General features: G+C 47.1%; 1 protein-coding gene across 3 annotated transcripts in view; it reads right to left on the bottom strand.

Annotated features, from left to right (window-relative positions):
* Positions 1–8,692: 8,692 nt before the first annotated feature.
* The window catches only part of LOC122382611, a 77,392-nt gene continuing 60,707 nt past the window's right edge, over positions 8,693–25,377 (bottom strand). For all 3 annotated transcript variants that reach the window (XM_043368168.1, XM_043368170.1, XM_043368169.1), the window contains 7 exons: positions 22,169–22,387; positions 19,180–19,371; positions 17,353–17,474; positions 15,554–15,781; positions 14,856–14,990; positions 13,877–14,079; positions 8,693–9,463 (listed from right to left, as the gene is read on the bottom strand). In XM_043368168.1, the coding sequence (XP_043224103.1) occupies positions 9,437–9,463; positions 13,877–14,079; positions 14,856–14,990; positions 15,554–15,781; positions 17,353–17,474; positions 19,180–19,371; positions 22,169–22,387 (1,126 nt within the window). In that variant the 3' untranslated portion in view covers positions 8,693–9,436. The remainder of the gene's footprint in view (positions 9,464–13,876; positions 14,080–14,855; positions 14,991–15,553; positions 15,782–17,352; positions 17,475–19,179; positions 19,372–22,168; positions 22,388–25,377) is intronic.

A 25,377-nucleotide genomic window follows, 5' to 3' on the forward strand; every position in this document is an offset into this window, starting at 1 on the left:
ATTTCAAAATATACATCAGATAACAGTTGAGATAACACCAACATCATCCAAGATCCATCATATTTTAAGGTCATCCAATTACCAGCACAATTTCACCGTACGAAACATTGACGTTGAAGTTTTCACTGGCGCATCTAGGACGCATTTGCCCAAATTCCTTCTCCCATAGCTCCTGAAATCGACGAAAATTAACCGTTGTTCTTGGAAGGAAAGGAAACCGAACAACTTTTACTGGAAATAGTTTGTTTGAAACTGCACAATGGTGCACAAGCATATGATCGAAATTCGAGGAGTTATGGGAACTAGGACAAACTTTTCCGCGGAATGTCCCCTCCTCCGCAGCGTCCATGACCGCCTTTCTGGTCACACCAATGGAGCTTTTCTAAGATAATTGCGTTTTAGGCAAGTTGAATTACTTTTTGTGAAGTTTTTTGACTGCATTTTTGGTAAAAGCTTCTCAGATCATGATTCATGTAATATGGACCCAAAAACATCGGTGCGCACATCAGTATACACACAGACACACACAGACATACAAACACATATAATTGACCTTGACCTAACTTGACCTGAAATGACCTCAGCAGCAAAATTCTGGTCGGGTAGTGTGACAAAGAGGTTCTAGCTGGCTTGGCACCAGAAAACAGCATCGTCATCGGTATTTGATAAGCAGCGCACTTGATATCCAACGGTGACCCAAAACAGCAATATTTTTTAGTTTGACCTGACCTGGAAGGTCAATGACTGACCTGAGAAGGTAAAACTGGGTATCATTAGATTCGTCTCTTCCCAAAGAATCTTTTTGGTCTTTACTGCTAAGCTCTATCTCCAACAGGAACGAAATGGCGCGGGGGGTGGCAACCACCCCCCCCCCCATGTGCGTTCTAGGATGGGAAAATGGCATGTGCGGGCGAGGGTTAAGAATAATGATGAAGGTGACGAGAGTAGGACATATGACGGAAAGTAGACCAGGAACTGTATATGCTAAACGATACTAAACGTGGGAACAGGAAGACAAAATAATGGACTAATTGACGAGGAAAGATCGATTATCGGACGACACATCGATCCCAATGCGACTGGGGCATATTACGCTATCGACCGGCTAGACCAGCCCGGCGGCCGAGACAGGTGGCCAAGCGTCTGAGCAGTCGGCAGCCGCTGCAGCTTCTACAGCGGCCGGACTATAGCGGGGGACGGCCATCGAGCGAACGATCAATGCATCCCATATCGGTACTCATAGCCTCATCAAAAATGCAGATATTTCATTAAAGGAAATAGTTCACTTTTTAACATGGGTTTTGAACTGGAATAGCAGTTCCGTAGCTCGGGCTGAGACGAGCATAAATCAGGAGCTTTTACAGCCCAACGATCACCCTAGGCAAAGATATTCTATTTCTCGTCCCGAAAAAGGTGTATTGCGTTGAGGATGTGTGCCTTGCATATATTCGCATCCAGTATGAAAAGAGCATGGGTCCCGAAAATTCTTCAGAAACTAGTGAAATTATCTACGAGAACTCAAGAGAAATTCTCGTACTGATCAATAAGGACATTCAGCAGCAGCAGATCGCCCAAATGCCGGTGGCCGCGATAATTTCTCTAGTTTCTGAAGAATTTTCGGAACCCATGCTCTTTTCATACTGGATCGCCTGTGCCTTACAGAAACTGAAAAGTTCTTCTTATATCAAAATATAGAAAATAATCTTTTGTTATAAATAGGTTTTATTTTCTTTGCTGATCATTTTGAACATAAAAAATCATAAATCCATTGCAAAAAAAAAAATAATTTCGTGAAAGTGAACTATTTCCTTTAACGCAGGGGCCTGTCGGGGCTTTCATTAACGCAGTCGATCAACAGGGACTCATCGCCTAGGCATCGGGCATTGGCCTAAGCTGCGTTCACATGAGGTGGTACACGAGGTCAGTAGAGGCGTCGCGCCAATAAACACCCCTGCTGGCGGTCATGACGCACAACGCATTGCTATGACGTCACTGGCACTAGCACGTGCCGTTTCCGACGAATCATGGTTCTTGGAACGGCTGGCCCCGGACCAACCCGCCTCCCTGGGACAGTTTGGGTGATGAGTGCGGTCATGCGTCAGTGGAATTACATAGGAGTGTTTCCAGTTGGAGCACACAGAAAATAAATTATATAACTGAGGATGAACTTTGAACCCGTCGCGCATGGAAACAAGTGATCAGAACCATTCGCGTGTGAAATAACAAATAGTTCGCTTTTGATATACCTACAAGAGCGGAAACTGTAACTTTGGGTGACAGTTAACGGTGGGATATTATGCGAGTTAACCTCAAATTCACCCTTGAACGAACCACACGATCAAGGCGAATCGTGCGAAATAAACAACAAATTTTCTGCTCGCTAACCCTATCTGTTGATACATTTTGATTTGTATTATATTCATGACCGGGTAGTGATGCATTTGCAATTTTTGATCACATCGTTTGCGGTTTGGGGTCTTCCAAACGATTTTCGTCTTCGTGGTCCTGTAGCTTTAAAAATGAGATGGCCAAGTGGCCTTTTCTATCCCGATGAACTTCAAGGTAAGGCAAGGAGATCGTCCATAAACGTCATAGGTATCCGTGACTGAAACGGCTCCGATGAAAAGTGATAATCTTGAGGATATATTAATTTTCTACTCTTTCAACCTTTTACCTAATATGCACGCTTATTTTTCGAAAGCTCGTTATCATAGATACAGATCAAATAGGTTTTCTTCAAATATATAAAATCGCGTTGTTTTGCAAAACGGCACAATATCATGACCTTTATTCTTGGTTGTTTGTCAGAGTTTCGAAAGATCTTGCATGCTAATCGGCAGTCGGCAGCAGTGTATCGACCGGCGAGCACGCAGCAGTCACCTGCACGGCGCCGACACCAATATTCAACATCGACCCACTCAGGTCTGGGCCGGGTGGAGTCACCCAGTGACTCAGAGTCGGGGTCGGTCGGTATGGACCGGCCGCCGGTGAGCCCCGGGGAAACTCACGGCGAGCGCGGCTCACACCCGCCGGGGCTGCGCACGCGTGCCACACCAACTATTGATCACAGAATAGGTCGGCTCAAGCCAGATCGAGACGGCGGCGAACAACACGAGGGCTTGACAGTGGCCAATATGATGACCTTACAATGCATCCATATTATTATATTAAATTTATTTGAAGAAGAATGGTAAAAAGCTTTTAGAGCAGCCACATTAGCAAAGCGCTGGAGAATGAATGATGATGAAAATTGGAAAAGCAGTTTCGATCACATATCTTTACCGATACATATGTAACATTTTTGGCAAAACAGTTGGCAGTTGCCTTTGTTAACATCAGTGTTCGCCACGGGCCGGGCCAGCCCAACGGGCCATGGGCCGGGCTGGGCTACGGGCTGGGCCGGGCCCCCAAATATCATTAGTTAACGGGCTATGGACGGGCCGGGCCAAGAGCTTTGTGCACTATGGGTTTTGCGACTAATGTCAATTTAAGAAAATTTGGAAACTGATGCAAACAAAACCCACTGGGAAAATACAAAAACTAAACCAAATTTAAGCAATGTGAAAGAAAACCTACTTGATATTGAATTTTGGGAATCTTGAGAATTATCCAATATCACATCATGTCACACATAGGAGGGTTTTCATACAAATTCCGCAACCAAAAAGATCAGAGAATCTCTAGCATCATTAGTTTGTTAATAAAAGTTAAAATGTAGTCATCAGAATAACTTACTTAGCACTAAAACTCCAAAAACTAAGAAGCCACTCAACAATGATGGGCTACAGGGCTACATTAAGTTTAACACTTATATATGGCGATAGTGAGACAATTCCAACAGTCTTTTTTCCTTCACCGACGGCTTTTTAACGAACAGAACCTTAAAAGGATACTCACAAAACACACTGTACGTAACGAGGAACTCTACAGAGTATTTTGCGATGAAAGCTTCTTTAAATGTCCATAAATTTGTCAAAATAAATCACAACAAACCAGCGCCTTCTCAACAAAACTTGCAATCATGGCGGCGGCGCTATGTTTATGTGGCGGCATCTAGGTAGTATACACAACAGTATATCAAATAAATACGTTTTTTAAGTAAGTATCAAGGTGAAAAACAAAATTAAACAAATAAAAAATAAAACCTCAATCAAGAAGTCTGAAAACTCGAACGAAAAACAAAACAAAAACTTGATCATATATGTTTTATTATACAGTTGGTCAGGATCGCTACCTGCCGCAGCTGCGACAATCAAGAAGTGTTCGCTCATTTTCGATTGATGATGATGATGCGTAAAAGTGGCAAAAGTACCCAATGACATTTCAAGCTTACCATGTTTTCTGCTTACGCTGCTAGCGATATCCATATCTTGAAAAGAGCCTAACATAAAATAGCAAGGAAAGTAGCAGATAGTTGTCCACAGAGATTCGGTTGACACGTGGGCATGAATTGAAAATAGATTAAATCAGTTTTTCTGATAAATGGATGGATTTTCTCTTTTTTTGGAAGACAGTGCTAAAGTGAGTGTCACCTATTTTGTATGCTTTCTCAGGCTTTTGATATTGCAGCATCTATGGAGTGAATTTAACAGCAAGGTCAATCCCAGACAGATTCATCAATTCCCATAAGTCAAGCTTTTTTTCTGCTGGTAAGTGCTGGGAAGCATAGAGTATGTTGCAAATACTTCCTTCAAGTATGCATTAGAGTCACCAATTATGAATGATAATGTTCACACAGCGTATATTCGGATGCAGTATGAGCAGAGCATGGGTCCCGAAAAATTCCTCAGAAACTAGAGAAATTCTCGGACACACACGACGGGTACCATATGAATGCGGGTGAGACTAAATGCTTACTTCGAAATTTAAGCTGCGTTGCGGCATTGGCGGTTATGTGCGGCGTGTATGCCGCATGATTAGTAAGCGGCGACCACTAAATTAAAAACTCAATAGCTTTGACCTGTTTTCAATGGATAACACTGCATACCAAAAATGTCCATCGCTCTCGTCATAGGATATTTAGATTTAAATAACTAACTTATCTACATCATCGTTTTGAACCAAATTAATACTTTTAACTTGACCCTCGCCCGTATAGGTGTTTTTTTCCAGCCGCGAACGTATAAGGTATAACCCCTTGTCGTTTCGCTCCTGATCAAGCTAGAGCTTCGCGGAAAAAACCAGCGTGTTGCCCGTGACGAGAGGAAGCCGATGATACCCAATTTTAAGGTCCTAGGTCATCGGTTGACCTTCCAGGTCAGGTCAATGACCCAAAAGGCAGGAAAATTGGGACCTGTTAGAACGTTGGACGTGGTGAACGTGGGACCTGAAAAAGTTGCACCTCTATGTAATATGTGGGTTCGATATACTGTGTGACGTTCCAAGAACTATTTGGGAAAAGTTGCACCTCCGGAGATACGGACGGACGGACGGCCGACGGAGGGACGGATGGACGGACGAAGAGACTGATGACGGACGGACGGAGAGAGTGACTGATGGACAGACTGATGGAGAAACGGACGGACGGATGGACGGACTGAGAGACGGAAGGGCGGGCGAACGGACGGAGAGACGGACAAAGAGATGGACGGACGAGAGAGAGAGAGAGAGAGAGAGAGAGAGAGAGAGAGAGAGAGAGAGAGAGAGAGAGAGAGAGAGAGAGAGAGAGAGAGAGAGAGAGAGAGAGAGAGAGAGAGAGAGAGAGAGAGAGAGAGAGAGAGAGAGAGAGAGGAGAGAGAGAGAGAGAGAGAGAGAGAGAGAGAGAGAGAGAGAGAGAGAGAGAAGGGTGGTGAGAGAAAGGAGGATCAGATGAAGGAAAAGACTTAGAGATATGGATATTACTTGTCAGAGACTCGGGGAGGACGGGAAGGAGACTGATACCTAAAGAGAGGAAAGATGATCGTGAGCAAGGGGTTTGGGAGATAGGTAAGGAGACAGGGGAAAATGAGATTTTATTGCTCCCGGTCCCAATAACACTTCCCAAAATAAAATATAATTGGTCGTAATTATCGAATAAGAATCGGAAATTGTCAATTGAACGTCTTATTTGCTTACATCGATCCGCCCTATACCCTGTTTGACATGTTTGCACCAAAGCCAACTTGCAGGCTATACATCGAGCCAGTGGTATATACTATACAATAAATACATCTCTCCCGGTGGTATACCTGCATAGAGCCGAGACCTCCGGCTGTATTTTCCCACGATCAGCCGGATTGCAAAGCCGTGTATTTTTCGTCCGTTGCAGGCGGCCGGCGCAATCTCCGTGAAAGAAGCGCTCCAGTGACAAAAGCACGAGCAGATCGCCTAAATGCCGGTGGCCGTGAGAATTTCTCTAGTTTCTGAAGAATTTTTCGGGACCCATGCTCTACTCATACTGCATCCGAATATACGCGCCCACATCAGCTTGCAAGATAACTTTACTCATAGAATGTAGTTAATATAATCATGTAAACTTTTTATATGTGTGTAATCATGACCTAATTGACTGAGGTGCTTGCTGTTACTGTTAAAATTTGTGCCATAGGTGCTTGAAATGATTATATTCATTGAAAAGAAGGGAGTCATGATTGCCATGTTAATATTCATGCAGTTTGAATTGTTCTCAAAATAGTGTAATCAATCATGCTTATTATAGCAATAGACTAAGACAATAACTAGATTGCTATTTTTGACGGGCCGGGCCGGGCTGGGCTTGGAATATTTGCCAAGAGCGGGCTACGGGCTGGGCCGGGCTCTGAACCCATGGGCCCGGGCCGGGCTGGGCTGGGGATTTTGGGGCCCGTGGCGAACACTGGTTAACATTCACACAGACGATACGAAGATATAAGTACCCAATCGTCCATATAGCCGCCATGACTTAGCTGTTCAATGCATAATGATTGCATGCAGAGCTTTATGACACACGAGTTGCAAGCCACATTACATCACTGCGGGCCGTTGTAAAATTGACATCGTTATGTCAGATGGCGACCTGAATGGTTAATTCAACATCGTCTGTCATGCAAGCACATTGCATTCTCGGTTGAGTTCAAAAAGGCTCCCAATAATAGACTAAAATATTTAAGAATAGCCCAATCCACGAATCATGTGACGAAAAATCAAACTGAGAAGTTCGAGCAGTACTCACCAGGTTAGGCGCTGTCTCCTTGATGACCATGTTGGCCACTTCTGCGGCTGTGACCTCGTCTACAGCGGCGTCCCACTGGCAGGGCGGCTAGTCCGTGACCGGATGTCGGGAGGTGTCGGGAGCTGTCGGGTCACGATTCCTCTCTGGCCAGCCTCCGGGTGTCGTCTGAGGCACTCCGGGCTCTGACCGTCGGGTCAGCCGGCTCGTCCCGGCCCTCCCCCCTCCCGACAGCTGACGTAGGAGCGCCCGCCGACGGTCGATATCCCGGTGGAAAATTCCGACGGCCACCGGAGCCCGGCGCCGGCGCGGTCGGCGCCACGCCTTCGCCCTGCCCCGTCTTGGACCCCCACCACCACCGCCCGAAGGCTCACGCAGACACGGGGCGACGCCGGCGATGACGCCTCCGCGCCGGGACGCCGGAACACGTGCCAGGATCGGAGGCGGGGGATCTTTGTCTGGCAGAGAACCCGCTGCACTGACGCCTTGACCCTGGACGGAGGAATAACACTGATGAACGACTTATGACCCTGACCGTTGTCGGATAAATCAAATCAGTGTGTGTATATGTAATGCATGCATTTATAGTTGTTCTCAGCCCATCTTACCTAGAATTATGCCGTCTCTTCTGCTTGTAACAGACCACTGGTCAAACGTTCCGTCTATAAACCATAGAGCGCGGTCACCTCTGTTCAACTATTTCATCCTTTTTACTCCACCCCTCCGTAGAGGGGTGGAGTAAAGGATAAAGGATCGATCGATTCGATTCCGTAGAGGATCGAAAAAGTCAATAATAAATTAACATTAGAAACTATCAGGCAACATTTAAAACAAACAATTAGTCCGTTATATTTTGACGCAATTATGAACGACAACCGTGGAAGATAGAGAGAAGTCCGACGGCCCGAGACACGAGCAGCCGATCACTCCCACGGAATGACAGTCCTGGTGATTGCCAGAGTAATTACCGGCGTCCTTCATACCGCAATCCTCATGAATCAGCTACCCCACTAATAAAAATATAGTCAAGTCGTTTTTAGCCACACACGTTATCTCATTTTGCGTGAAGCATGGGCGAACGGGCGGCAGCCTGCAGGTAGGCTGTACCGCATAGCACCCTTGTCGTGCGGCACAGTCTACCCTGCCCGGCAGCTCATCGAACGGGCGTATACTCGCTCGCCGAGTTTGATGTGTCTGGCGTTAGTCGTCCCTTTTGATACCGGTGGTACTTATTATTTCCATATTGTGTTTCTGACACACGTGCATATTATGCAACGTGGTGAACAGCGAATGTACAAGAACCAGTATTTTGATCAGGAACAAATTTGTTCCGCATTGTATGTCAGGAAAGACTGGAGTTAAAAAATTATTTCAGTTTAACCCTACAAACTTTTTACGATGGGCTGGGAGCACGCGCTTCGACTTCTCTAATTTGGGCTCTTCGTTTTCGTATAGCATTATCCGCCTGGCTAAACCGTTAAAACCAAACATGGCGATTGATTCTGTCTTGGTATTTTAATAACGTGTCGCGCTTCTTGTTCGATCACAAACACTAACACATCGTGCTGGAAATTCCCGTTATTTGTATTGCGCTCCGGTAGAACGTGGAATGCATCAACATTCAACACATCGTGCCACCGATAAAAAATGTCGTTCACTCGCATATACTATTGTAAATGGCACATGACGCAAAGCAATGATTAGGTTACAATTAGCTAAGACAGATCTTAAACCGGCATCTTCCAGTAAGAAAATGCAATGCTCGTCGCAAAATTACTAACTACGACAATAAATGCATTCCTGATGTTCTCTTACGCTACACTTCATCAAGAACGACAGAATAAGTGACATTTTCAATAGAAACATACCAAATACCGCGTCATAAATCGAGTACAGGGCGCTGCCGAAACGGAAGACAAAGAAGGCACTTATGATCACCACTACGTACCAAACCCCGAGTTTCGCGAGTACCCGAGCCGAGGCCGGCGAAGGTTAGAAATCATCACCCCCCTTTTACTTTGGCTACTGCGCTTGGACCAAAAAGGCAGCTTTACAGTCACTTGTCACATGCCATGAGAAGTTCTGAGTCCTGCCTTTTGCCTACAACAGCGCTCAGCACTGGGCAGCACAGAACCAAACCGCGCACCAGTCCGGGGCAGCACCGCTGAGTACATTTTACCAGCACCAGCAACCGGCCGGTGCTGCTGGTATCGCCGATCTCGGGTTGCTGCTGGACCGTCAGTAACTGGAGACGACTCGGCATCGTCTCTAGTTGCTGAGTAAGGAGCCACCGGTGCTGAATTGGCGTCCTCACTCCTCAATGAAGATATCGTCATCCTGAAAGAGAGCCAGGCAGAGTCAGTGAGTGAGAAAGAGGGAGAAGAGGGGAGAGAGGAGGAGCGCTGACTGCCTATGCTGGCCGCTCGCCACTGTCACCCCCGCGAGCATATTGTGGCCGGTCGCATGTAAGTCACCAGGTCAATGTCAGGAGGGGTGACCACGTGATCCCATCAGTGATTGGACCAGTGTTACTGCAGTCGGTCACGTGTCACCGGTCCATACGAGTTATGACAATCTCAAATGGAGACGGAGGGTTTAGTTGCCTGGGTTACAGATGTCACATGACCTGGACGTCGGAGACAAGCGGTAATGGAAACGAAGGCTCAGTTGCTGCCGCACATGGTCACGTGATATGAGAGCCAGTGTATGGCCGCTAATGGAAAGAGTGGCTTCGGTTGCTGCCACACTGTCACGTGACCTAAGCGTCATGCGTCCGCCGCTAATGGAGAAGGAAGCCTCATTTGTCGCGGCGGATGGATGGTCACGCGGCCTGGTAAACAGGCTATGTAACACCCATGTGTGACGGTGTTGCCATGAGGCGTGTATGGAATTTGCACACCCTCCCACAAGAGCTCAGAAAAAATGAATGGCACATAAGTATAACATTACCTATTTGCGACCTTAGATCAGCGCGCGAACAAAAACGCACACATTCAGTCTTCAGATAGAAATGAAAATATCAATATAGCAAATAAATTAGAGTTGCAAAGTTTCCCTACCGCACTACCGGCATGCCGGTAATTTTTCACTACCGCAGGTTTTTTCGTGGTATCTGGCATGTCTTGCCGGTAGCATGCCGGTATTTTTGGTTTTGCACTCACAAAAAATTGTTAGCATACGATTCAAACTTTGGACACTAAGAGGTTATCAAATTGTAACAACAGCAATCTTTGCCACTGCAAAATACATTTTGTGGTAGAAAACACATTGCTAAGGGTAGGGGTACATATGGACCTCAGCATTTCACAGGTTTGGTTATAATTATAATTGTCAAGAACCTACTGTGGTCTATAAAAGGAAGAACACACATTCATGTTGCAAAAGCACGATCAATAAGTAAGTCTAATGGTAGGTAATAGGTATAATACAATAAAATAAATAAATGTTCATGACAACATTTCATAGGGGAAAAGGCAGAATCAAAACACCACAAAACACATTGTTTGGAAACTGGCCTTGAGTCATGAGATGTGGTCTGAGATACGCTACAAAGAAGTTGAAACTGAAAATCCATCTGAAAAGGCAGGTATTAGGTAGCCCTGAGCCTGACTTTGGTCCCAAAAATGAAATGAAAATTAATGAAACTGGCAGTTTGCCTTATCTCTACAAGAAAACACAATACGCAGACAAAATTAATACAAAGTTGAAGTGGTGCAAAATAATAAGAGCTTAGAGAACCAAGGATTGACTTTTAAGATCCTCTCTCCCCTAATGAAATGATGTGAGATGATGACGTAACAATTATTCATATGCCCTTTTGGTTGAATTACTGAGGGGAAATGAATTTTCTTGTAGTTAATTGCACTCAAAATATTAATTTCATTAGAAAAAAATATCGTTGGATCATTTACATCTATAAAGTCATTCACAAGGCAGTGTGTTGCAGTCCAAAAACTTTTTTTTGCAGCAGTTTTATCAGCTGGTTAAAAGCCACTGTTATGGCGCATCTGTTTCGAAACCTTGTGTTTGGAGAGTATCGTGAGATTCGATGGGGGCATCATACCGTTTTTATACATATTATTTGGTGACTGTTCTCAGGACAAGTGAGTTATTAACATATATTTTTACATGATTCGTATATTATTCACGAAGCAGCAAGCCATGGCGAATAGGAAAAAAACAGATGTTGATCTCGCTTCCTCAGTTAGGAACATGGCCGAATTGGAATCGGTAGGTAGTTTTTATGTTGTGGTCATCTATATTTTGAACATTTGGTTGATGCCTGAAACATTTTAGGAGAATGTGGAATAATAGAACACCTGTGACCTGTGAAATATAAATGTGATTACTGCTAACTGTCCAGTCTTCAGAAACACATTTCAGTAATTCAAGTTCTTTTTGTCCTTGCTTTTTGATGATAGTTTAATGCTTTTTGTAGGCAATACCTCTTTGATTACAGGTTATATTTCAACAGTTATAGATGGAGTTGGGTTTCAAAATTGTGGGTATTTGTAGGGCCAACTGAGTAAAAATCAGCCTGCTCGTAGTTGTGGTTGGACAATGGGTGGCTACTGGGTGGGATGGGTACCTACTGAAATTGTCAAAATGTGGCATCTCTTGTAGGGGTAAGCTGGAATCAACAATGCAGGTTTTTTAGTATGCCGGTAATTTGGTGGTGTTTTTGCTTGGGGCGTGGTAGCATGCCGGTATCCCAGAAAATTTTTGTGGGGCGGGGCGGTGCCGGTAGCAGCCTTTGGGGGAAACTTTGCAACTCTAAAATAAATGCATTCACATACCCATGCACAGAGACAATGCTCATACACTCACAAAGACAAACCCAAAGGTAGCAGTGGCATGACGTCCAATCGAATGTATCCCCATTGTTGTCCAGCTCCGTGTTGGCTCAGGGCCATGGCGAGTGCTTTCCACTGCGACTCTCTGTTTGCCCTAGCCAAAGCATAGATAGAGGGGCGATACAGAAACGACGCATGCGATGCTGTGCGACGCATTTTATTGAACATTTGTCGCTTCTGTTCGCGTTCTGGAAACTAATAGCGCTCGAGGAAACATGACCTGAGCGGACCTGAACTGGCGTTGAATTCCTGGAACTGCGCGGATGGGTGGGCTTTTTGCAGCCCACTCTTTTGGTGGGCAGTATGCAGCCCACCATCCCTGGGGAACTCCTAACAAACGTGTCGGCAGCTGCTCAGCTCGACATCTGGTCAACTGAAGGGTGTGTGTCAAATACCCGATATTGACGTCTGGTGTCGCTCGTTGATTTAACCGGTACAGAGACACCCACCCACTGTGTGAAACGTCATCTTATATTCAGAATGGGTGTCACATTTCTGTTACAAGATAAGACCGCCCAGCGATAGGATCTTGTTTATAAGCAATTACGTTTTGACATTTATCAGAGGTAAATCGTTCCCTGATCATTTCCCAAAACGACGTTCTGCCGACGCTAATGAGCGAACGTCACATTCTTGGGAGCTGCGAGCATTGCGATCACATGCTGTTTGCATTTAAAGGGACCCTCCCACCTTAACATTAGTTTTGAGTTGAGATAGCCAAGTTTGCGGCCAGGCTCAGAAACCACCATTTATCCTGGTCGCAACCCCCGCAGGTTTATGGTGTTCAAGAAATTTCTTCCCTTTACTTGCAGGGTGGGACCTGGTGTTCAAGAAATTTCTTCCCTTTACTTGCAGGGTGGGACCAGCGTGGTCCCTATCTCTTAACCATTACGGGAATCTTATGACGTCGTCAGGCTTTCGAACGTCCGTTAAATGTTTGACTAAAACGTTTTGCAGCACGCGGTGGTATATGCTGCTTTGCGCGCAACAAATGCCGCACTTTCAAATAAAGTCGCTAGGAACAGCGGAGATCCCAAAAAGTAAACAAAAGTAAAAGTCTAATATCTTGAAAACCGGTGAATATTTTTCGATGAAATTTGGTAGATATTCGTTTTTGCTCTTTCTGAACCGAGCGACATCACTTTCATGCCAATTCATAAACTTTTTTGAAGGTGGGAGGGTCCCTTTAAACTAGTTCCGCAAGCCAGCCAGCCGACAGTTTTCACATTAACAAGCATGGCGCCTGACGCGAGTACCTCTCAAGACTCAGCACCATTGCATCCCCACCCGATCGGACTGGCTCAATTTTCAAGGACAAGCCCCCCGGGCCGGCCCCAGCGGAGCAGACACACTAAGTGCGTCATTGGAAGCATTCGGGGGCCCGGCGGACATGTTCGGGGCGGCTCCAGCAGACGTACGGCGGAAATACCGGCCCCGTTAGTGCCTCCCGGCGGTCAGACTCGCTGGACAACCCGCTGAGCAGTGCCGGTGGAGCGGGACGGGTCGGGATGGACAGGTTATTAAGGGAACAACACCCGGGGGAAGAGAAGTTCTTGATTGGTTAGCGCTGCTCGAAGTAAGGGAGAGATTACAGGGCATGTCTCCGGCGGCAGTTCCGTAGAATTGTCCTAAATTGTGCCTGGACAAAGGTGAATTGCATTCGATGCTCGGAATATCGTTGTAATATTATAACAGTCGGCGAATGCCCCATTGTCTTCGGTCCGTTTAACGTAACATAAGTGTTGGTATCGGTCAATAATGCCACCGCAAACTCCATTTAACAGCATGCTACAGCTAAATATTAAACGTACCTAACAGACACGCGCACACTCAAACACACACGCACGCAAAGACACTCTCACGTACATACATTCAGTTTCCAACCCTCCCCACTGACCGGGTCAAGCGGCAGTAGCAGGTCCGACCGGCAGGACATGCAGACGGGTCGCACTGTGCCCTCCACATCTGTGGCGCACTCGCAGCTCTGACAGCCCTCCGGTCGGGCCGTCTGCGCTACGCGGCGGCCGAACACAGTCAGGAAGCGCTTCAGCTTAGCCTTCCTCGGCTGCGGCTTGAGCTTGGACGATGAGAAGATGGCACCTGGGGGCAGGGAGAGAAGGGACGGGTGTTATAACCAGGGCTGCGGAGTCGATGGATTTTCGGCGACTCCGACTTCGACTCCGACTCCGGCTTTCAAAAACCAGTTCCGACTCCGACTCCGACTCCGGGCAGAATTGTCGACTCCGATCGACTCCAACTCCCGACTCCGACTCCGCAGACCTAGCAGGGCTGCGGAGTCGACAGATTTTCGGTGACTCCGACTCCGACTCCGGCTCGGGTTTCTAAAATCGACTCCGACTCCGACTCCGACTCCGGTCACAACTGTCGACTCCGACCGACTCCGACTCCGACTCCGACTCCGACTCCGCAGCCCTGGTTATAACAACTTACCACGTCCAGCTTGGTGTCTGTCCAGAGTATTCAGACAAACCCAGCATATATGAACCATTGTGTAACACTAACATACCTAATATTGTGGAAAGAGGGGAACACTCATGTCCTAGTTCCAGACGGGCGTTGTTACTTGATAACTTTGCCGTCGAGTTGGCCCCGGGATGCCGCCCAGTACGGGAATTTCCCATATTAAAAAGATAGGTCATTAGCATGCCCAGAAAATGTAGCCATGTGTTTGAGCAAGACACATGATTCAATTATAACCGCATACAAAGAAACGTAGATAAGGCTTTGCTCATTTTATGACGTCATTGCTATTGAGCGTTACAGAAAACAGCCCTTCGCGTAGACTTCACGTACTCGTGGAACTATGGCCGCGTACCCAGCAGTTGAGCAATATTTTCTAGTAGCCCTGGACTAACCGTTGGTCTGCTCGATAGCCAGCGGCTCGCACAAACGCAGCTCCGATTTGGGCCTCTTCACATGCTTCAGAAGGGCGGAGTCACCACGCAGCCGCTTAGCATCCTTCATGGTATACGCCTTGCTTTTGTCAATACCTGGGTTAGGAGGGAAACATTACCTTCAGAAACGCATCTTGGTATCGTATTAAAACACATCATACACATAGTTATACACATACGTTTCCAATGCTGGAAACATCATTCATGTAACAAAAACACTGCGGCTTGGTAGAATAACATCCTGTTCTGCTTACATTACTGGATAATAGCGAATGATGTATTGCCCAACCACCGAATCCCACACAAAAATAACTGAAATGATAAGGGATGCGTGAAGATTGCTTCGATTTCAGTAATAGTATAATTGATACTAAATGAGGTGCAACTGATGGAAAACATGATACCATACAAAGCACATTAATTACAAACAGGACACCATCTGCATCAAGCGTTAGATTATAACATCACTTGCAATATATCACAAGCACACACGGTCCAGACCTACCCATCTACCCGTGACCCCGTCCATTCCCTGTCGTTCACCCCTTGATTAACACCCCTCATAACTCCCACCCCCTCTTGACCGCGTGACCGCGACCCCTGCCCCACCACGCTCCCACAGCGTGATCTGGCACGTGACACATCCCCTCGCCACTCACCAACGAGCCGGTTCTGCTGCTTGGACACCTTGATGTCCCCATCCATTACAACGTGCAGGGTGACCTGCTGCTCAGCGAACGCGTTGGCCAGCGTCGTGTAGTCGATGCTCATTTCGGTGGCCTCGCACGGCGAGCAGGGCAGCAGGATGAACGTGCGTGACACACCCGGGGTGAACGGTAGCATGGCGGCGCGCCGGAGGGCGCCGAATACGTCCCGGCCGCCGGAGCCTGAGGTAGGGCGGAAGTGCTCAGTGAGTGTATGCTTATTGTGCGGGTGGGGAAGAAATGAGGGAGGAGGTTGCAGAGCAAGGGAGGAACGTAGGGATAAGACTGGGAAACAATAAGAATGAGAGCTATACATTTAGATCTTTCGTTCACTTATTAGCATTTTGATTCCAATTTTCGGCCTTGTTGCATTGCGACTTCTTTGACATTGTAAATCAGGTGCAGGCCTGAGAGTTTTTGCTATCGAAAATTAGAAATTAAGACGCATAGAATCACTGCACGATGATTATCTCCATATTACTATGACAACAGGTTTGCAAGCCACCGCTACACGGTTCTAGGTCCTGGAATAAACCAGTCACAGCTGGTACTCTTCCGTGACTGCATGTCCACGGCAATTAGTGTCGTGATCCGAGCCGCCCGCTTCCGAGCCCAACCGATGCTACCGGCGCCCCCATTGTCATCGGAGCTAGGCCGACCAGGTTCAATACAGCGGAGGCGTGTAACATAACGCTTTCGTTTACTGCGTGTCGCAATGGAAGTGCAGCGCAGGGTTTCCGCTCCTCAGCTGAACAGAGCTGTTCAGGTAGGTGTACTGTAGGTGTACAGCTGTACACCTTCAGCTGTAGGTGTAGCTCTACACCTTAATTTCAGGCGCAATTTCAAAAAGTTATAGCCCAAAACGTTCGCGTGCATTTCGAACGTAAACTTTTTGAGTTTGACTTTCAACTTTTCGAAATTGCACCTAAAAAGGTGTAGATCAAGGTAGAACTGGAAACAGCCTGCAGCCATGATCCAGCTGTGATTTGGAAGGCACACTGCATCGCTTCAGTACTTCATACTCCGTATCTAAGTACGAGGAGTCTTTGTCGAGTCAAGCTGTCTACGATTATGCATGAGAGTATCTTCCTCTGCGTTACGTTACGACGGTCTTTGTCCCAGCTCAACAGCGAAACGAATTGCACCGATCCTAGGGGATTCACGGATCCGGCCCGGCCCGGTGTTTGAAGTCAGATCACGACGGCAGATTTAGGCTTTAGCCCGCAACTGCGCACCACACCAGCGGAAATCCCCAGTGTGAGCGTAGGATACGATCAATTACAGTGTCGATTACACCAGTTTCCGGGCCACGTGACCAGTCGAAGCGATTTTACACCTGACTGACCGGTCATCAGTTCCGGTGTAGTATCAGGTGCTCGATCGAGGGAGATCTTGACCAAGAGAACGCAAGCTAAAAGCCATCGACCAATGGACACAGCTTGTTCATGACCAAAGATAAGTGACACATCACACAATGCTCTCCAAATGGGCAGAGCCTGGCAATAGGTAGGATTTAGGATACGCTTGATCATCAATGGGTACTTACAAACACAACCACACATATGAAGACAGCTGTTTTGTAACTATCTCAGATTACGGATGAGCACTGTTGAACAGTGGTGACTGCTGAGCCCGAGTGTTCAGTAGGCAAGGCACATTTCGACTTGTAGCTTGGGGTGAACTACCTGATAAAATCACCTAAAAATGGCCAGATGTTCGAGCACACAGACTTAGTAAATTTCAACGATACTTACCGGGCTTGATCTGATCAAATGCCTCCGGCACCTTCTTTGCCGAGTTGAAAATGTGTCCGTCGACGGTCATAACACGCGGCTCATTCAGAACGCCGGAGCCGCCGAAAGCAATCACAGCGAACCTGTTGGTCAGTCACAATCAGTCGCAACACTCAGTCACAATCACAGTCAATCAGTCGCGCCTCTGGAGCGGAAGGATCGCATAACTGATGACAGGCCTGGCGAGCATGGTCACGATTTGTACCCGTCATCGGTCTATCACATGCACAGAACGTATCGAGGCAGATGTTGCGCATCGATCGGGTCGCCAAACACACTCATAGATGTTGAAAAATGCTAACGAATATCAAATTACAATACTTGACGCTGGCAATTATAAGGCCAGCCACAGCCAGTCAGTCGTAAATGTAGCAAAGTTAGGAGCAAATTAGTGACAATAATGACGACGACGGACTGGTCAGCTTTATCATGACAACAAAGCCATATTGCCGGGTCATTTGTCTACCAAGCTGTGACCCAGTTTGGCCATCCATTCCCACAAATGGGTGGAAATTTCCCAGGGTCCATATCATGACTCTACTGCGGCGTTAGCAAAAATCGAACAATCGTACGACGAAAGCTCAAATCGGGAATGAGATCTAGCCAACATCCGTCTGAGCTAAGCCCACACATTGAGAAAGCCATTTCTGCTAAAGGAATTCCCATAAGTTTGATTGTGAAAATGATCATAGAGAAATATTGCAGCGTATATCTGCGCCATTGCTCTTAGTTGAACGATACACCCTGGCCACAGCGGCATCATAAATACAAAGAACGAGCACTGCACTTAAGCATACACATAGCCGATAATTCACGAGAACTTAAGATGTGCTCATTAATCTCTCTGACGCAGTGGGAGTGAAGCCCCATTAACTAACAAAATATTCCAAGTACAACTGCGTTCGACAAGCGCAGTTTTCAAACAGAGAGCATATCCCCCCTCCGGTGATTATTTGTGGAAGCATGGCCGTCGCGAATGTCGTGGTAACAAACTGAGCCGAGTGGCGGCCTCTGGTACCAACCTGAGTCGACATGCCACTATGCACACAGACTGTGTGTACTACTACGAGACCAGAGGCTATTCTCAGTTCGTCGCCGCGGTCAGGGGTTTGTTTGTTTTGCGGTCATTATGTAACCCCATCAGGCTGATAAGCCAGTGCTAGTTGACCATGACACAGAGCACTAACTGCCGACGCCCAGCCGGTGTTTGAGCGGCTCCGCGCTGTCACAGCTCATGTGAACATGAGCGAGTGGCCAGCGACAGCTTGCAGTGCACATCACAATAAACACGGGCACTTACTCGGAGAGAGGCAGACATGACATGGGAGTTCGAGGAACAGCGGAAAAATCCACGGGACCCTCCTAAGGAATGCATGTCTGCCCACAGCACTTGACAGTAATTTGTTCCGTGAAGAGAAGCCTTCCATGAGATCATGTTGTGGTGATATCAACAACGAATGCTACCGAACAGGACATTGGTTTAGATCGAGTGAAATGCTATTTCGCTACCAAAATCAGCAAGTCATGAACGATCAAATAATCTCGCTGGTAAGAGAAAGCTAATCGCTATGCAGCGAAGTATGTACCATTCGAAATTCGAATATACACACATGAAGCTCACTTCAATGAGAAAAATCAAATCGAACCAAACCATTAGTCAAAAACAAGCAAGAGAATTGCACTCACAAAACGCGTCTACAAAGTTACCAGACCAAGCGAAAACCAAAATACAGCAGCCACACAAACCAATTGTAACAAAGAGCCCGTAAACCTTCAATAAACTCTTACCTTGTGGTGGCGAATCCCTCTCTGCGCAGGTTCATGTTGAGCGAACGGGCCATGTAGTTGAGGCTACGCTCATGGGTGGCGTTGGCATTACACTGCTTGGCCTCCACGATGAACACAACCTCCGTGGCCGGCTTCTCCATACGAACTTTAACCGTTTTGCCCTCAAACACAGACTGGCCGGCGATGCTACACCTGAAACGGCGACGTAGAAAGCGTCATCACCTATGGCTGAGTAAAACATATACCTATATCGCACGCAAATCGTGTATAGTTGTACGAATAACAAACACCTAAATTGACTGACATATTAAGCGGTAGCATTGCTGGGCGATCATGATATGGGCCGGCCTCTGCCCACACCACTCAGTGATGGCGACATCACTTCAGACGTTCTCTGGAATACCCAGTACATGTGCCCGAGAAGCGTAGTATGTTTTGTCACCAGTGTTTGTCAACTGGCCTGGTCATGTGATTAACTTTCTCTTGCATGCCATGTTGACAGAACTGCGTAGTTTGCACTGTCTTAACTGCGTAGTACAGATTAGGAGGAACACACCACACTTAGAATAATGACGTACGACGTACTGACGTCAGTACATACCGAGAAATTCAGTCTTTCACTGCGGCCTCCATCTACCAGATTTAATATCGATACGGGCTATTCATCAACAGCATCCGTGCCAGCCGTCCCACCCGATCAGCACCCCTTTGTTCCAGTCAACAACTGACTGACCTCTATTCATCGCCACACGTCGGGTGTGGGGGTCGCGGCCACCAAATGATACTCGTCACGCTATTGACGCAGTGGCGGCGCCAGCCTACCCAACTACTTTCAAAAGGTCTGACAAGAGACTGCTATCAACAGAGTAGCGCGCAAATCGATTGTTTCCCTTTGTAGGAGAAGGTTTATGCTTTGACTACAGGGTGGGGCAGCATAATCGGGAATAAATATCAAACGGGATTATTTGGTCATGAATTTAAAAATACAGCTCCAAGCACTATTTTAGCAACATCCCATCAATTGGTCACCTTTTACCTATCTCTCATCCTATGTGACCGCCCTCGGCGTCGATGACCTTCTCAAGGCGGGTCCAAAAGCACGCGCATGCACGTGCAACCTCCTGCTTGTCCATGATCGCCCATCAGCATCGTACCTTGCACTGAAGACCGTCTTTACTGATGATAAGTTGTTCATTAACCTTCTACCAAAAAACGCTCCATGTAAAGAATTTGGTCGGATTTAAATCGGCGGAGTTGAAGGACCAGAAGTTTTTGGTTCATCTCAGGTGGAGGTGCCCTACACAATAACATGTCGTCCTCACTGCAGTACCAGCACGGACAGAGTCCTCGTAAGACGTGATCTGGACCGTCAGTGATCCTCTGTTCCGACGGCTCCACATGAGTCTGCCACAGTGCGGATGTATTTACCAGAGGTGCTCATTTTATCTGGGCTCGATGAAGTAGGGTGCACCACGTGCACCTCCCTTGAAGACCACCCATAGGTCCATCACCCCAACAGGATGTTTACTTTGCATGACCGCTGGAATATTCTCGATACAATCCCCTATATGGCTTGCCATTCTTTTTTGTCGTATTCCAGTCGGTGGTGAGATTTTTGGTCGCTGAAGTTTTGAACATTGTTTCTTTTTAATATGCTCAAGAGCGTCTTCCTTATATTCAAGTGAGTCATCTGTATGTCCTCTGCTAAGAGTTATTTTACGACGATTACGTTAACCTTTTGTCCTAAGTATTCCCACACAATCCTTATTGTCCGTGATAACACGTTGACCTGTCCAGCAACCTTTACGTGGAATTGCAGGGGTTTCAACAAAATGTTCTTGTTTTACTCGTTTAAAGGGACCCTCCCACCTTAACATTAGTTTTGAGTTGAGATAGCCAAGTTTGCGGCCAGGCTCAGAAACCACCATTTATCCTGGTCGCAACCCCCGCAGCTTTATGGTGTTCAAGAAATTTCTTCCCTTTACTTGCAGGGTGGGACCAGCGTGGTCCCTATCTCTTAACCATTACGGGAATCTGATGACGTCATCAGGCTTTCGAACGTCCGTTAAATGTTTGACTAAAACGTTTTGTAGCACGCGGTGGTATATGCTGCTTTGCGCGCAACAAATGCCGCACTTTCAAATAAAGTCGCTAGGAACAGCGGAGATCCCAAAAAGTAAACAAAAGTATAAGTCTAATATCTTGAAAACCGGTGAATATTTTTCGATGAAATTTGGTAGATATGCGTTTTTGCTCTTTCTGAACCGAGCGACATCACTTTCATGCCAATTCATTAACTTTTTTGAAGGTGGGAGGGTCCCTTTAACATTAGTGTCTATGGGCGCGCGCAAAGCACTTGGAGCACCGTCGAACTATTTTGCTGCTCTTTTCCAGGAGGTTGCATGCTCATGGATGTAGTCATGTTAGATGATGCACAACTTTTGGGCGTTTCATTGCCATGCTATAATTTATCAAAATAATGTCATGCCTACTCATGATTAGAGCCCAAAAAGCATTCCCGATTACGCTGCCCCACCCTGTAAATCTGGCGGCATAAAATAATGAAGTCAACGTTACAGGCCGACGCGTGGGAAACTAACGTTAACGGGTAAAGTTATGGCATTTCGTTGAGAGGTTGTGCATTTGACTTCACAGACGGCTAGCCAAATGACGCCCTATCAGCTTATCATGGTCTATTTTTAAAGCAACTGCTAGAAGCTACGACACCTGAAACTTTGCAAATACAAGGTAGAATATCTGACAGGAATTCGAAAGGGCTCTACTTCACATGCAGAATGACTACCAGCTTTCTACGACCAACCTGCATCCCTATTCCCTACTCATTCCCTCCTCGCCTTCGCATGCCTTTCACTTTACCTTCCTTCTACCCCACCCACTTTCGCTCTTCCACACCCTATCCTCGTCCACCCACCTCAGCCCGTATCTCCCTCCGACCCCCATCACCCCCCGCCCCTCCCCCGGCACGTACTGTACGCATTTGTTGGGCATCTTCAGGGGCCATCCGAGCTGCTGGCACGCCTCCACGTAGGCTCGCACGGCCACGCAGCGCTGCTCGTCCTGCTGCGCCTCGCAGGCGGCCAGGAACGGACGCGGGTCCACCAGCCGGTGGCAGACCCGGTACTCTGAGCTCGGCGACTCCAGCAGGCCGCGGCAGAACCCGTCCGTGCGCTTCGCTACCGCTCTCACGCTAAGGAGCGAGAGAGGGATGGGTTAATGACAGGGCGAGGGGCTTCGGGTCAGGGTGGCGGCTAGTTGGATCAACTGACCACTACGTCGGGTCTTTAATGGCGATAAATCGAGCGTGCTGACTGCTGTCCACTAAAAGCCGATCCAAATACAACCAAAATATAAGGCAGCTAGACAAACTGGTATATTGAGAGGTGAAGCGAAAATAAATAATTCGTTTTCGGTAATGGTAAAGATCAAAATAACTGATGACGAGCAAAATGGTACCATTGGCTTGTCTACCCCTTGTTCGACAGTTGCATTGATTATCCTCCCCGGTACAGCGACATAATTAGTGACCTGACATGGCTAGCGTGCAAAAGGGACATCAGTCGTCAGAGGTCGGCTTAACGGACAACAGACCACACCAAATCTCCTATCGACCGGCACAATGGTCTTGCGGAGAAAAACTACGTTGAAAAACAAGTTAAAGAAACTAATGAAAGTACGCACTACGCTTGCCATAGTGTTGACATTTTTCAGGGACAAGTCCAATGAAGTAAAAAAGGACATCAGTCACAATATAAATAGCAGTATCGCAAATAAAACAGTGCTGGATGAACTGCACTTTTCTCAGGACGCACTGGTTGAAAGCTAGAACGGAAAAACACTAAACCAGCTGAAGACCACAGCTATTGCCGTGTGTTAGGGGAAGTTGGGGGAACGCCGAAGACTTTTTTTCTGACGCCCGTAGCACGCAAGGTAGACAACATAAGCTATTCTTGTTGGCGTCATTCGAGAGGCCAGTCTTTTGCCTTTCAAACATACCAGGCGCATTTGATGAATTCGCATACCGTTAAGCGCACAAACTAAAAATATCAAAGAAGTGACTTTTTCGGCGTTGCCCCGGACTGCGGGGAAAGCCGAAAATGGGAGAAATGATCTACGAGGAATGCCGACATTGATGTTTTGCCATTTTATCTCAAACTTTATCCAGAATTGATCAAAGCTGACACGCGTTTTAAGAGCTTGAGGACGCGGTGCACACTGGAAGTTATAATTGTGTGATATAATAAGAACATGCCAGGTAAATCATTCCTTATAGGTAACAGGCCGTTGTGTCGGTTGAAAGTGTAATTTGTGTGACTAAAAATACGCGTTGCTATTCTACAGCAGTAAAGTCCACGTAGCGTGCTTTCAACACGTGCGTAATCGCACGTTTTCGGCATTACCCCAGCCTGCCATACTTTCATTTGCAGGCCCATAACTTTTCAACGTGCTGTATAAATTTCAAATAGGCAGCACACTTATGCAAAGACATGCTAAAGATTGCTTGACCGAATTGGCCAGACAAACGGTAGCATAATGAGTGAGAAATGCAGCTTCAAAGGCGCATGTAGTACAAGGGAAACGTACCTTGAAAACGCTCTTGGCGCCCTCACAGTCGAAGTATTCCGAATGACGACTCGTAACAAACATGCGATAATTGTAGTCACTTAAGCTTCAGAGCATCACTGACAGGTGGCATCCACGCCTTACGGTTTTCGAAATATCTCGAATTTCGGCTTTGCCCCAACTCCGGCATTGCCCCAACTTCCCCTACCCATCCTACAGCGCCGTGATCATGTTGTTGCATAACGTCACGGTTTTATGTCGCCTGTTGGGGAGGTCTGTCTGACACTGAATGACCAACCGTCTGGCTCAGAAGTTACGCATGCGGTCAGGGTTAGCCACCATGAAGAGAGCCAAGCTACCGACTGGATACACCATATCATCACATAATGTCTCGCCGCCTTATCCAAACAACAATTAGCATCACCACAAAAACCAACCGCCATCTGGCCGGTGATATCACCAAGGGCCAACGACCAAACAGTCGAGTCGGTACTTTTCCATGTGACACCGGCACAGATAGGGCGTGACAACGCGACGCCCTTGCCAGGAAGTCAGCATTCGGTGTCAATGGCTCCTGACATATAACACAGGCGGGACGGGCGACGGGCTGAGGCGTCCGCCGGTGACGCTACGGCCCATCCCCGGGTCATCTGACTCGCTAACGGCCTCTGTTTGATGACGTCATTGGGCGCTCGGCCAGCGCAGAGCGGCGCCAGCAATTTGACGAGCGTGATCGATCCTGTAACGCCGCGGAATGGCGGCCTCATCGGTCCGTGATTTATTGCTGTCTGTCGCTGAATTATATGCATTCTGATGCGTAGGTCTCTTGCTAGAAGTCTTTTCTGTCAGGCAATCATCAATGACGCTTAAAAAGGACGATGAAAGACAACAGGCCAGTGACGATTGAACTCAAAAGATCTTCGCAGATTTACAGCTGTGGTCATATAACCTGCATTATGACCCTGTGCTATTTAACCCTCGCCGGACCTATTGGTTTTCTAGTTTCTACATACGCGCCGGCCGGGGGGGGGGGGGGGGCGGGTACGACCCCCCTCGCCGTTTCGCCCCTGGTGGAGCTAGCGCGACGCAGAAAAAAACGAGCGTGTGCGCCGTTACGAGACGCAGAGATTGGTATCCGATTTTAAGGTCCTAGGTCAACTGGTGACCTCTGAGGTCAGGTCAAGTGCCCCAAGGTACGGTTCAGTTTTTGGTAAATAACTTCGAAAAAAACGGCCGCAAAGCCGCGATTTTGGCAGCATCGTGTTCGCCTCGCTCAGGCGCGTCGAATGATATACTTTTTGTTCGGGTCAGGTCAAATTGGGGTGTTGACCTCAGGTCAAGGTCAGGTCAGCACCCCCAGGTCATGAAGTTGGTCGAAAGAGGTCATGTCGCATATCACTCGATTCGGCAGGTCCTCCTGAGTCTATTGGTGGCTTCCCCGACTCGCTAGCTCAATTTGATCAGGAGTTATTGACGAAAAACTAATATGACCTTGATGACGTCATAAATGACGTCACGCAAGGTCAACATTGCAAAAGCGACGCATCTATCCTTGCAAGGTGTGCATCAAATCACGATTCTGTGTGCTTGAGATAGCTGGAGATCGTTCCCGGCGCC

This window comes from Amphibalanus amphitrite, unplaced genomic scaffold, assembly GCF_019059575.1.
Source record: "Amphibalanus amphitrite isolate SeventyFive unplaced genomic scaffold, NRLGWU_Aamphi_draft 000143F_arrow, whole genome shotgun sequence".
NCBI classification, from domain to species: Eukaryota; Metazoa; Arthropoda; class Thecostraca; order Balanomorpha; family Balanidae; genus Amphibalanus; species Amphibalanus amphitrite.